Here is a 14,386-nt window from a genome sequence, read left to right on the forward strand (position 1 = left end):
GCAAAGACATAAGAGACGATTTAATAATGAAGAAAATAGATCAAAATCAAGTCAGTCACTATTTAAACTACGTATTAGTATTTCAATGGTTCCATGTGACTGTTCTAATCCTAGACGGGTAGGAATCGAATAGTGAACGTACATATCTCAAATAAAGGTAAACAACTGAATTTGCAGTTCTTGTTTTATCAGCTACGCTTGCGATAAGCAGGCAAGAAATATGACACAGTTATGGCCTGGGAATTGACCGAGCACGATTTAACCAATCACATCGGTTGTCATTTATATGTACAGCCAATCACGAGAGGGCTTTAGTAAAAGTGGGCGTGTACGTTATCCAAGCGTTTATAATAGAAAAGGGGCTGGGTTACCATACAGTAGATTCCGTTGTTTTCATGAGAGTAGATGTGTTGTTAAGGTAATCGAAGATTTGCATAAACAACGCGTTTCGGTGAATTATTCGACTAGGTAGCTCATTAGTTGCTACTTTTCTGATCGAGTCGCTTAGAAAAAGGCGACTTGATTTAGCTAACACGAGCCTCTTTGTAAAATCAGGTCGAAAGGGATGCCGCTGCAGACAGACTCCGACGGACGCCAACAGTCTTTGGATTTAATCTCATCGCATTTAATCGGGAAGAGCAGTTTTCCTATACATTTAAAAGGCTTCAGAATAACACATTCTCGACCGAGTGCTTTTGTAAGATGTTTAAGCTCGAGTGCGAATTAATAGCGCAGCTGTGAAGTAGAAGCGTTAATAATTAGCAAGCTAACCGTTAGCTAACGTTAGCTGGTCATCAACAAAGCGGGGATCGTAATCTTTTGCTTCAGAGTAACCAGTGAGTAACGAGTGTTTCCACGGTTTGACTTTTGAACCCGCTGTTTCCTGCCTGTGCTGAAATATTGCTCGGTAAGTGAGTTGGCTAGCTATGTTTTAACATCGATTTACTGAACCAGGAAGACGATTTGTGAACTTGTACTGAACAGGGTGGGGGAGGGGCAGTGGTATAGAATAGGAAATTGTGTTTTAAACGAAAATGTTGCCCTCACGGGGCGCTGTATCCCCGCCGTGCTAATTATTTACAACAGCAGTTGTTTGTCTGGCAGTTTAGGAGCATATAATTTATTTCCTGACGTCGGTTGTTTATCTAGCTAGGCATTGAACGAACATACAAACCGTTATTCTGGTACCGTTACAAGTGACTAACATTATCTTGCTTTTTTGTCACAGACAGCAATGAAACTTTTGGAAAGCTCCAGCTTTGAAGCCCTCAGCTCCCGGCTGTGTGTTGAAACAGGAGAGTCTCGCATCCTTGGCAGGTAAGGGCCATAGCCTTAAGATTATATTGCAACATGAAAAACTGAGCCCACTATTTGCATATACTAGTGTTGCATATTTACAGGAACACACAGCAATCGTATTACTACCTACTAATAAATGGGACCTTTACAGGCTTTTAGTCCTGGGATCTGCTGCACTCAGACACCTCACAAACTTCAGCTGTAGTTTGACACATACATACCACACACACGATAGTTATGCACGCACAGGTCACCTCTCTGGGTGTGTTTGTATGAGCTTTACTGCTTCTATTTCAGTAATGCAGACTTAGTGTCCCAACAGGAACATCAACATACAGTCAGACATTCGACCTTGTGTTTATACCAAAGTAAGAGCCACTGAAGTGTTGAGCATTTATTGTAAGCCTGCTCTAACTTGGCTGATGGTTTCCTTGTCTGGTATGATGTCACGAAACAAGAATGGAGTCTATGAGAGGTGTGGCTGGTTCAGAGATCACTGCCTCTGCTTATTAACGGGGGTAGTAGAGAAAACGAAACTAGTACCTGCATGTTATGCAACATGGTGATAACAGACTACTAACCTTAAAGCCTTCCTTTGAAACCTATACTGAAAGTTGATAGCTAATTGAGGGTGCACATTTTTGACTTAGCAAACTGTTTTAGGTTATGTAAGGCCTTCAGCAGGTTTGCAGTTACAGTGACAGTGTAGTTACATAAAGGGCAGTGGGTTGTGGAGTTATGCAGCCCAGTCTGAGTGCAGGCTTTGGGGTGTGGGTGGTGAAACGGTGCTTCTGTACGGTTTGTGACCTGGAATGACTCACAGCATGGTGTCCTCTCACACCACTCTGTGGCTATTTTGGTTACCGTTGTGAAGAGTGTTATTTGAGTGTATGTACTTGCACACACAAACACATACAATAATACTGCATGATAGAGGCGTGCTGCTGAAGCTGCCAAGGCTGCTGTTTTTTAGGCTGCTTAGAGGATTAGTGAGACAGCCCATCATAGCAGCATGACTTGCAGGCTACTTAACTACAAATGTACCCACAAGGCTTCCAGCAGATTTTACATAACTATAAATGAAAATGAAACCGTAATAATGTACTGCACTTAAGAGACGTTGCATATTGCTTCACATAATATAAAAAACACAGCTGGTCCTCTGTGTAGGTAATTTGTAAAAGAACAAAACAGTACAGTAATATAATAATAAACAGTACATAAATGGCTAGTCCAATAAATAAATACATTAACACACAATATGTAAGCAAGCTGGTGTTAGAGTTGTGTACAGATGTTAACAGAGCCTGTTGCTGTTGTAGCTTTATTGAAGTAACCTTTTCATGTTGACAATCTTCACTCGGCTCCAGTGTCTGCCCGTTCGTCTAGTTACCGACAGTGTTGTGTCGGCAGGTCAGCTGTGTTGTGTATATGGAAAACCAGGGCAGTTATTTCCACTGTGGTATCCACTGCTACCCGATGTCCCTATAATTAGGCTGGCAAGGCCGGTCAGGGTCTCAGTCTGTCTATCTTAAGTTGCACAACCTTTGCTGTTACGTAACCCTAGGTGGGAGGTGGCAAAATAAACAACTCGACACCAGTCTGCTCCACTCACATATCTGTATACAGTGCAGCTGACCCAGAAATATGAAAGGGCATACATGACATTTTTGTCCCAGTGAAAAGATAGGGGCTATTTTGACAGTTATGGATTATAGAGCTTTTGCAATCCAATTTTGCACTCTGTGAATGCTTTTAATGAATTCAATACCAAATCAGATCAGATTTTTCCCCAAATAATAACGCTGCAGCCAAGTGTGGAAAGTGGTAAATCTACTGTATAATTTCCTATAGTAGCATATTTATTTATTTTGTCCACAACATCTGTGAATATAGGGGTGGGGGGAAAAATTGATACAGCATAGTATCGCAATATTTTTCGAGGCAATACTGTATCGATACACAGATGCCAAGTATCGATCTTTTATGATATATGTGTTGGTCGGTCTGTCTGCTTGACAATCCCATTTTGCAGCAATAAAATTGAAGTGAGATGAACAGACAGAGAAATGTATAATTTTAGATAAAACAGATGTTGACAATTTTCCTTTTGGGGACATCATTTGAAATTGGGAAAAATTTGAAGTTGGAAAAAAGGTAATACATTGCAGTATATCGCAGAATACTGCAATATGTTTAAAATCGCAATAATATCATATTGTGACATAAGTATCGGGATGATATTGTATCGTGAGGCCTCTGGTGATTCCCACCCCTATGTGAATAGAGAGGTACATTTGTTGAAATGAAATGCATTAAAATACCCTGATATGCCCCCAATAGGTTATGTAATGGGCTTTTAAAGTAATCTTGAGGGATTTGGCAAACATTTTCACTAATCTGAAATCTCTTTCATTATGTTTACAGCACACATGTTGATGACATGAATGTTGGTCACAAAATATCATGATGTATTTATATTGTTTTTGCCCTGCAGGATGGAGAGCTACTCCTGTAAGATGGCAGGTGACGATAAACATATGTTCAAGCAGTTCTGCCAGGAAGGGGAGCCGCACGTCCTGGAGGCCCTCTCTCCCCCTCAGTCCACCAGCGCCACCAGCCCTTCACAGTGAGTACTGTAGTCCATGATGAAGGATGGAGCAGTGTGGTCAAGGACTCTTGCATTAGTCAATAGTTAGAAAGATAATTAAGAATTTAAGCATTTCTCTTTTAATTTCCCTCTCCGTTGTGTTTCTGTGCAGGCTGGGGAAGAGCAGTGAGGACGGGGAGAACCCCCTGAGTGACAAGTGTTGCAGGAAGACTCTTTTCTACCTCATCACCACGCTCAACGAGTCCTTCCGGCCGGACTATGACTTTAGCGCCGCACGGGCCCACGAGTTCAGCCGAGAGCCCAGCCTCAACTGGGTTAGTATGCTGCGGAGTCTGCCTTCTGAAGCACAGAATATATATATTTTTTATTTTATTTAAATTTAACATTGACCAAGCCCTCTTTCCAGGTGGCTAATGCCGTAAACAGCAGCTTGTTCTCAGCTGTGGGAGAGGAGTTCAACTCTCTGGGGCCGGAGCTGTGGAACGCCATCGATCAAGAGATCAACCTGCAGAGCTGTGACATTTACAGGTAGGCCCGTGTGTGCACAAAGGCGTGCGTGTATGTATTTTATAACCGATAATGTATGCTGCTGAAAGTACTTTTTCAGTATCGACTTCAGCCACTTTTAAGTTTGGTGTCTTAATATTCGTTCTTAGCTACAACCCTGATCTGGACTCCGACCCTTTTGGTGAAGAGGGGAGCCTCTGGTCCTTCAACTACTTCTTCTACAATAAGAAACTCAAGAGGATTGTATTCTTCACATGTCGCTCCGTCAGGTCAGCAGCCACAACACATGATAAATCTAAGCGATTTATGTAGATAAATATGTAGTTTATCGATTCCCAAGGTGTGATCAGATAACAATGATTAAGCATGTATAAATCTTTCATACGTGCAGCGTCTTGAGTGGGTATGGCCGTGATTGTCTTGACAATGAGCTGGACATGGAGCTGGATGATGAGGAGGAAATGGACGGCTTCACTGAGGACAGGTTAGACTGTTATTGATTATTCTGATTCACAATATTGAAGTCATTGGGTTTGGCTTCTTTAAAGTGTAAATGGAAATGATGCAGGAGGTGTTTTGCTATCACTACAGATTTCTTTAATAAATTTGAATATTTATTTTTGCATACTTCTCTTTTTCTCCCAGGTTTCCCAGAGCTCTGTGCGTGTGAATTTTCCTGATGGACACGCCTCGGCCAAAGAATATCTAGGCTATCCTCTTCCCATTTTCGCCCATGCACTTTTTTTTTTTTTTTTTAATTTTTTTTGGGGGGATTTTGCTGCCTCATCCAAAGCCATTTTCATGCTTTAGACTAATGCATGTTTGAAGCCTTCTCTTCTGCTGGCAGTGAACTGTGTAATGTGAGCTGGTGGACATCTTTTAAAGACCCTGCAGTGACTTTAAAACTCGTTCTTTCTCCAGTATGGATTTTGACATCTCCAACCCCAAATGGCACACACATATATGGGCTTCTCTACACCAGCCACATTTCCATATAGACTGATCACGGACGTTTGAGAAGAAGGTCTTGTAATAAATGAGTGGCAATCAAAGACTGCAAGTGAGCGGAGTGTCTTGCAAATGATGTCAAAAAAAGGAGTACAGAACACACCAGCATCAATGAAAACTGACAGATTAAGACTTGATGATATTCCTACCTGAGAATGGGCACGGCTACGTCCATGAAAACCCAGTTATGACTGATCAGCTGAGAACTCATCTGTTGTTTCATCCTTTGCTACTTTTGTGTGTTGCTTTTTGTGTTTTTAACAGTGATGTAACTGTGAGGACTTTTTCAGCACTGAGTTTGAAATGTAATAACACTGCATTAATAACTGAAACTTGTATTATTGAATCTTATTACTGCGAACGCTCGTCTGTACTTTAGACAGTAGGGCACGGCCAATAAAACTATTGGCACCTGGGTTGCAGCTTAGAAAACATATCAGCTTTTAACAAATGTTCCATTCTTTTGTTTTAATTCACTATTCTCCAGTTCCATGATGAATTTTTTACGTTGTCTGAATCCAGTATTTTTTTTTTTTGAAAAATCTGTTCCTGGGTAACTCCTATTTCTAAGTTTGTCTTGCCAGTGTTTTTCTTTGCTCAGTGCAAAGGCTTCAATGAAAAGTGAATGTATAGTACAATTTAGAGGAACAAACATTACAGTTAAATGGCTGATTATGTTGTACATTATTTTTTTAGAAATTGAGAAGCTCCTTTTATGTTCCTTACAAGTGGTTAGGAGTTGTCTTTTCTTGACTGCTCTGTGCTTTGTTTGATTGGCCGATATATTGCAGATGTGAATAAAGTGGTGTTTGAAATCACGCTTGGCCCTTCTCTTAGAAAGCAGTAAATAATCCCTAAAATCACAGATGGGGAGGGAAGGTAACATTTCACATACTATGACTTAAATGACAATTTTTTCTGACTGGTTATATGTGACTGTCATGACCTTTTTATGACACACTACACTATATTACAGACTTTTTTTTTTTATGATGACTTTTTTTTATGACATACTTGACTAATTTTTTATTTGACAGAATTTATGACTTGTTTTTATGGCATACTATGCTTTTTTATGGCTTTTTTGACATACTATACATTTTATCACATACTATGACTTTTTTTATGGCATACTATACTGCAACATTTTTATGACATACTATATTATGACTTTTATGGCAAATGACCCTTTATCACATACTGTATGACTTTTTATAACTTTTTATATACTATGACTTTTTTATGAAATACTATATTTTGGGTTTTTTCTCATGACTTTTTATGACATTTTTTAATGACATACTATATTATGATTTTCTTTACGTCATACATACTATGACTTAACTTTTTATCACATACTATGTATTTTTTTGACTTTCTATCAATATACTATGATTTTTTTATGACCTACTATACTATGGATTTTTATTGATTTTTATGACCTACTATACTATGATTTTTTTTTACGACATACTATACTATGATTTTTTATTATATACTGTTCCATGACTTTTTTATGACATACTATACTGTGAGTTTTTAATGAAATACTATACTGACATTTTATGAATTTTTGACATACTATATTATGACTTTTTAGTGACATATACTATGACTTTTTTTATGAATTTATATAACATATTATACTGTGACTTTAAAAATATATATTTTTATGACATACTATAGTTTTTATGACTTTTTTTATGAATTTATATAACATACTAGACCGTGACTTTAAAAAAATGTTTTTTATGACTTTTTATCACATACTATACTATGACTTTTTATGACTTTTTATCACATTCTATACTCTGACTTTTTAATTTCATACTATACTGACATTTTATGAATTTTTATGACATACTATATCATGACTTTTTTCATGATTTTTCATGATATACTATTCTATGATTCTTTTATGATATACTAAACTATGATTTTTTATGACTTTTTATGACATATACTATGACTTTTTTTGACATAATATACTATGATCTTTTATGAATTTTTATGAAATACTATACTATGAATTTGTATTGATTTTTATGACATACTATACTGTAACTTTGTATGACTTTTTTATGGCATACTATACCATGACATACTATGCGATGACTTTTATGACTTTTTACAATATACTATATACTAAGACATTTTTATGACATACTATACTACGACGTTTTATGACTTAATATCATATAATATACTATGACTTTTTCATGACATAATGTACTATGACTTTTTTGTGTTTTTTTCTAACATACTTATACATACAATACTTTGATTTTCCAACATACTATATAGGACTTTTTTAACATACTATACTATGACTTTATGAGTTTTTTCTGACATCCTATACTATGACTTTATGAGTTTTTTCTGACATACTATACTATGGCTTTTTATGCCTTTTTTTGACGTAGTATACACTCACCTAAAGGATTATTTGGAACACCCTACTAATACCTGTTTGACCCCCTTTCACCTTCAAAACTGCCTTAATTCTTTGTGGCATTGATTCAACAAGGTGCTGGAAGCATTCTATAGAAATGTTGGCCCATATTGAGAGGATAGCATCTTGCAGTTGATGGAGATTTGTGGGATGCACATCCAGGGCACGAAGCTCCCATTCCACTACATCCCAAAGATGTTCTATTGGGTTGAGATCTGGTGACTGTGGGGGCCATTTTAGTACAGTGAACTCATTGTCATGTTCAAGAAACCAATTTGAAATGATTCAAGCTTTGTGACATGGTGCATTATCCTGCTGGAAGTAGCCATCAGAGGATGGGTACATGGTGGTCATAAAGGGATGGACATGGTCAGAGACAATGCTCAGGTAGGCTGTGGTATTTAACCGATGCCCAATTTTCAACACACTATACTATGACTTTTTTCGACAAACTATGCTATGACTTTTTTATGATTGTTTTCGACATACTATACTATGACTTTTTATGATTTTTTTCAACATACTATGCTTTGACTTTTTTGTACTTTTTTCGACATACTATGCTATGACTTTTTATCACTTTTTTCGACATACTATACAATGACATTTTTTGACTTTTTTCGACATACTAGACTTTGACTTTTTTCGACCCACCAGACTGTGGTGGCAAATTTTATTTTAACCATTTTGTTTAATGATGTTAACCATTTGTTTAATGATTGTTTTAAACCTCCATAAAATCCTTCTCCTTCCTGTAGACTTTTAAAGCACCAGAGAGGGGAACAGCTACAGCCGTCAACTATAGCCTAGTAGAGTTATTTATTTACTAGCCTTTTTTTACAGTTTTCCTTTTGCTTAGATAGAAGTGGAGAAGGCCGATGACTGTTTACGACAGTAAGAACTACGTAGGTTTCTGTCTCCTGAGATAAAACTGTTTAGGCTAATGAAAAGAACAGGAGCAGAGGGGAAGGTGATCAACTATGGCCATGCTAGAAGATACATTTAGAGGGGTGGCTTAACAGAGGTTTTCACTATATGATGTGTGGATGTTTAGACTTTAGGTTAGATGACCCTTTCAGATGTGCTGTGGTACTTGTGAAACTGTTTTCTCTGCATTTGCAAATGTAAATAAATACTCAAAGACCAAACTTTGGTTCAATTCTCAAACAGTCTTTATTCGTTTTGATTTTATCATGGATATCACTAAACCCTGCTGCTTCAAGGAAAACTTCCACCACAAGACTCTCATCATAGTATCATAAACCACCAGAGAAGGAAATTAAAGCTGGACAGGTGTCATGCTTCAGTCAACTGATGGTTTGAAGACATCAGCATGAAGAAGCGTCAGTATAACCACAGTGACCGGGGAGCTCCATCCAGCTGACAGAACTTCAGTGTTCAAAATAACCCTCTAATGGAGAACTTGATCATGATTACATACAGTAAAATGTTGTGTATTATACATATGTACTCATTTCATGTGAATAAAGTGCTTTATTTTGGTCTTTTTTATTTTATTCAGTAGTAAGGCGCATGTGAAAAAAGTCATATTATGTCAAAAGAATCCAAAAAAATCAAAGAAAGTCATAGTATAGTTTGTCGAAAAAAGTCAAAGTACAGTATGTCGAAAAATCATTAAAAAGTCATAGTATAGTATGTTGAAATAAGTCATAATATAGTATGTCGAAAAAAATCATCAAAAAGTCATAGTATAGTATGTCAAAAAAAATCTAAAAAAGTCATAGTATAGAATGTTGAAAAAAGTCGGAAAAGGTCTAGGTATAGTATGTCAAAAAAATCATAAAAAAGTCTTAGTATAGCATGTCAAAAAAATCATTAAAAAAAAGTTATAACATAGTATGTCATAAAAAAGTCATAGTATAGTATGAGGAACAAAGTCTGAAAAAGTCATAGTATATTATTTCGAAAAAATCCTTAAAAAAGTTGGAAACTGTCATATTATAGTATGTCAAAAAAATCATAAAAAAGTTGAAAAAATTCATAGTTTGGTACGTCGAAAAAAATCATAGTATAATACATCGAAAAAATCATTTAAAAAGTAAAAAAAAGTCATAAAAAAGTTGAAATACTATACTATGACTTTTTTCAACTTTTTTCGACATATTATACTATGACTTTTTTTTATATTATACTATGACTTTTTATGATTTTTCTACATACGATTCTATGAATTTCTTCGACTTTTTTAATGATTTTTTTGACATACTATACTATGACTTTTTTATGATTTTTTTCAACATACTATACTATGACTTTTTTAAAAACTTTTTAAATTATTTTTCGACATGCTATACTATGAGTTTTATATGACTTTTTTTCGACGTACTATACTATACTATACTATTTGGAAATGATTTTTCAACACACTATACTATGACTTTTTTAAAATGATTTTTCAACACACTATACTATGACTTTTTTCCAGAGGTGTATAAAGTACTAGAGACCCATACTTGAGAAAAAGTACAAGTGATCTATCAAAATAAGTGACTTGAGTAGAAGTAGAAGTGCTCTTTAAGCACCACACTTAAGTGGAAGTATGAAAGTATTCAACATTTTTTGTACTTAAGTATTGCAAGTAGTTTATTTTAAAATGAACTACTCAAGTACTAAAAGTAAAAGTACAAGTATTGTGTTATGCAGTTATTGAAGACAGCAATCAAAAGTTTGAATATCATATTGTTGAGTTGAACTTTTTACTTGGTATTAAGGCAGTCACAAGCTGTACATTGCTGGATATGAAGGAAGTTTCTGAAATAAACCCCAAAAGGTACATTCATGTCACAGCTGTTATAACTACTATTATCTGATATAACAGTGGGTTATTAATCACTTATTAACAAATACTGAAATAAAATGTGTGATGTAGTGGGAAGTTAGCAAGCTAGCAAAATAAAGATAAACTAGCAGCTTCACATCACAGGGTCAAACGGTTAACATTCAGGACTCACTGCAGACTCAAACAATTCAGGAATAGATTAATCTGCTGCAACAATAGCTAAATAGAAAGAGTACAAACTTACATCGTCTCTGACTTCTGAACGGGTGAACGCCGTAATGAAAAGAAACACGACACGATCTCGGGGATTTCTTACGTAACTTACGTAGTTGTAACTACACACACTGTAACCTACACAGTCTCCGTAGCGTGAGGAATTCACAACAGTAAATAGGTACTCAAGTAAAAGTGGAAGTAGGAGAAAAAAATAATACTCCAGTAGAGTACAGATACAGCCTTTTAGTACTTAAGTACAGTAGTGAAGTAGTTCTACTTCGTTACTATACAGCTCTGCTTTTTTCTGACTTTTTTCGACAAACTATACATACTATGCTTTGACTTTTTTGTACTTTTTCCAACATACTATGCTATGACTTTTTATCACCTTTTTCGACATACTATACAATGACATTTTTTGACTTTTTTCGACATACTAGACTTTGACTTTTTTTGACCCACCACAAGACTCTCATCATAGTATCATAAACCACCAGAGAAGGAAATTAAAGCTGGACAGGTGTCATGCTTCAGTCAACTGATGGTTTGAAGACATCAACATGAAGAAGCGTCAGTATAACCACAGTGACCGGGGAGCTCCATCCAGCTGACAGAACTTCAGTGTTCAAAATAACCCTCTAATGGAGAACTTGATCATGATTACATACAGTAAAATGTTGTGTATTATACATATGTACTCATTTCATGTGAATAAAGTGCTTTATTTTACTTTTTATTTTATTCAGTAGTAAGGAGCCTGTGAAAAAGTCATAGTATGTCAAAAGAATCCAAAAAAATCAAAGAAAGTCAGAGTATAGTTTGTCAAAAAAAATCAGAAAAAATTCTTAGTATAGCATGTCGAAAAAATCATAAAAAAAAGTCGAAAAAAGTTATAGCATAGTATGTCATAAAAAGTCATAGTATAGTATGAGGAACAAAGTCTGAAAAAGTCATGTATGTCGGAAACTGTCATATTATAGTATGTCAAAAAAATCATAAAAAAGTCGAAAAAATTCAGTTTGGTACGTCGAAAAAAGTCATAGTATAGTACATCAAAAATATCATAAAAAATCTAAAAAAAGTCATAGAATAGTATGTAGAAAATCATAAAAAAGTCATAGTATAATATATCGAAAAAAGTCATAGCATAGTATGTCAAAAAAAGTCGAAAAAAGTCATAGTATTTCAACTTTTCATGATTTTTTCGACATACTATCCTATGACTTTTTTCGACACACTCTATGACTTTTTTCGACATACTATACTATGAATTTTTTATAATTTTTTTTCGACATACTATACTATGACTTTTTATGATTTTTTTCGACATACTATACTATGACTTTTTTTGATTTTTCAACATACTATACTATGACTTTTTTTCGACTTTTTAATGATATTTTCAACTTTTTTGACATACTATACTATGACTAAAAAAAGTTATAAAATATTATGCAGTAAAAAAGTCAGAAAAAGTCATAGTATAGTATGTCATTAAAAAGTCATTAAAATTTATAGTATAGTATGTCATAAAAAAATCATAAAAGTCATAGTACTATAAGTCATAATATAGTATGGTATAAAAATTCATAAAAATGTCAGTATAGTATGTCACAAAAACATCATAGCATAGTATGTCGAAAAAAAGTCATAGTATAGTATGTCGAAAAAAGGCATAATAAGTCATAATAAAGTAAGTAAAAAAGGTCATGAAAAAGTCATAAAATATAGTATATAGTATGTCGAAAAAACATCATTAAAAGTCATAGTATACTATGTCGGAAAACTAATTTTTAAAAAGTTATATTATGTGGAAAGTCAAAAATGTCATATGTATGTCAAGTCATAAAAATGTGATATTGGTATGTTATAAAAAGTGCATAGTATAGTACGTCATTAAATGTCACTGGATAGTATGTCATAAAAAATGCCATAGTAGTATGTGATAAAAAAGGGTCCTAGTATAGTATGCCATTAAAATGTCATAAGAAATGTCATAGTATAGTATGTCATAAAATAGTCATAATATTGTGTGTCAAAAAAATGTCATAGTCAATAGTATAGTAGTAGTGTAGTCATAGTCATAGTACAGCATGTCGGAAAAAATACATAAAAGTATACACAGTATAGTACGTCGACAGTCATAAGAAGTCATAATAAAGTAAGTAAAAAAAAAAAGTCATGAAAAAGCCATAGCATAGTATGTCAAAAAACATAAGATAACATTAGATAAGATAGACTTTATATATCCCACAGTGGGGAAATTCCCTTCTCTAAATAAAAGTTCACACACATCAGAATAACAGAAATACACATTAAATAGACATTAAATTAATTAAAGTATTAAATTAAGTAGAAAAAAAAGAATATAAGTTGTAAACACCCTTATATAAGCAGACAGTATATACACACAGATATACAGATGAGTAAGGTGTGGATGATAAATTACATAATGCACAGTAGGAGGTGACAGAGAGTAATAAACAAATAAATATGCATAGTGCAGAATACTGTCAAGCTCATGTTGTAGAATCAGCTAGCAGTGCTACATTATAATGTTGTATTAAAGAGTCTGATTGCTGCTGGAATAAAGGACCTGCGGTAGAGCTCATTCTTGCACTGAGGGTGCAACAGTCTGCGGCTGAAAGAGCTTGTGCAGGGGGTGAGAGGTGTTTCTTGTGATTGATGCTAGCTTGGCCAACCTCCTCCTCTCCCTCACCTCCTCTATGGTGTCCTGAGGGCAGACCAAAACAGAGCAAGCCCTCTTCACCAGTCTGTTTAGCCTTTTCCTGTCCCTCTCTGTGCTCTTAGCTCCCCAGCAGGCTACTGCATATAAGATTGCAGACGAAACCACAGAGCCATAAAATGTCCTGCTCACACCAAAGGACCTCATTTTCCTCAGCAGGTGGAGACGGCTATGGCCCTTTTTGTACAGGACGTCTGTGTTTTTGGACCAGTCCAGTTTATTGTTGAGTTGAACACACAGGAATTTGTATGTCTCCACCATCTCGATGTCGACACCCTGGATGTTCACCGGTGTAGTACTGAGCAGGCCTCCAGCGAAAGTCAACCACCATTTCCTTTGTATTGCTAGTGTTGATGTGAAGGTGGTTTGACTCACACCAGTTGAAAAAAATCCCAGATGACCTCCCGGTTTTCCTGGTCGTTCTCCTCTGATACCCGCCCAACAATGGCAGTATCATCAGAGAACTTCTGCATGTGACAGCTGCTTGTGTTGTACCTGAAGTTCGCTGTATACAGGGTGAAGCGAAAAGGAGCGAGCACTGTACCCTGTGGTGCTCCTGTGCTGCTCATCACCACATCAGACACACAGTCCTGGAGCCTCACATACTGTGGGCTAAAATCTAACAGTCATAGTATAGTATGTCGGAAAAAATACCAAAAAGTCACAGTATAGTTTGTTGAAAAAAAAATTGTCATAAATGGTGAATATAATCATAGGTCGTATGTCGAAAGTAAAGTCATAAAAAAG

General features: G+C 35.5%; 1 protein-coding gene across 2 annotated transcripts; it reads left to right on the forward strand.

The window, feature by feature from the left end:
- Positions 1-364: 364 nt before the first annotated feature.
- On the forward strand, positions 365-6,243 carry maf1b (MAF1 homolog, negative regulator of RNA polymerase III b). 2 transcript variants are annotated; one of them, XM_039789646.1, is made up of 8 exons: positions 365-907; positions 1,229-1,317; positions 3,797-3,928; positions 4,062-4,224; positions 4,305-4,438; positions 4,567-4,686; positions 4,809-4,901; positions 5,063-6,243. In XM_039789646.1, exons 2-8 carry the CDS (start codon positions 1,235-1,237, stop codon positions 5,085-5,087), a joined length of 750 nt encoding a protein of 249 aa, XP_039645580.1. In that variant the 5' UTR covers positions 365-907; positions 1,229-1,234; the 3' UTR covers positions 5,088-6,243. The 2 variants fall into 2 exon arrangements, with proteins under 2 accessions (XP_039645580.1, XP_039645581.1); XM_039789647.1 differs by having other exon boundaries at positions 366-907; positions 4,317-4,438.
- The last annotated feature ends 8,143 nt before the right edge of the window (positions 6,244-14,386 follow it).

Source organism: Perca fluviatilis, chromosome 22 (genome assembly GCF_010015445.1).
Source record: "Perca fluviatilis chromosome 22, GENO_Pfluv_1.0, whole genome shotgun sequence".
In the NCBI taxonomy this organism is placed as follows: Eukaryota; Metazoa; Chordata; class Actinopteri; order Perciformes; family Percidae; genus Perca; species Perca fluviatilis.

Coding starts and splice junctions, on each gene's coding strand:
- maf1b (XM_039789646.1), top strand. CDS start 1,235: ATGAAACTTTTGGAAAGCTCCAGCTTTGAAGCCCTCAGCTCCCGGCTG. Junction 3,929..4,061: donor AGCGCCACCAGCCCTTCACA/GTGAGTACTGTA, acceptor GTTTCTGTGCAG/GCTGGGGAAGAGCAGTGAGG. Junction 4,687..4,808: donor TTCACATGTCGCTCCGTCAG/GTCAGCAGCCAC, acceptor TCATACGTGCAG/CGTCTTGAGTGGGTATGGCC.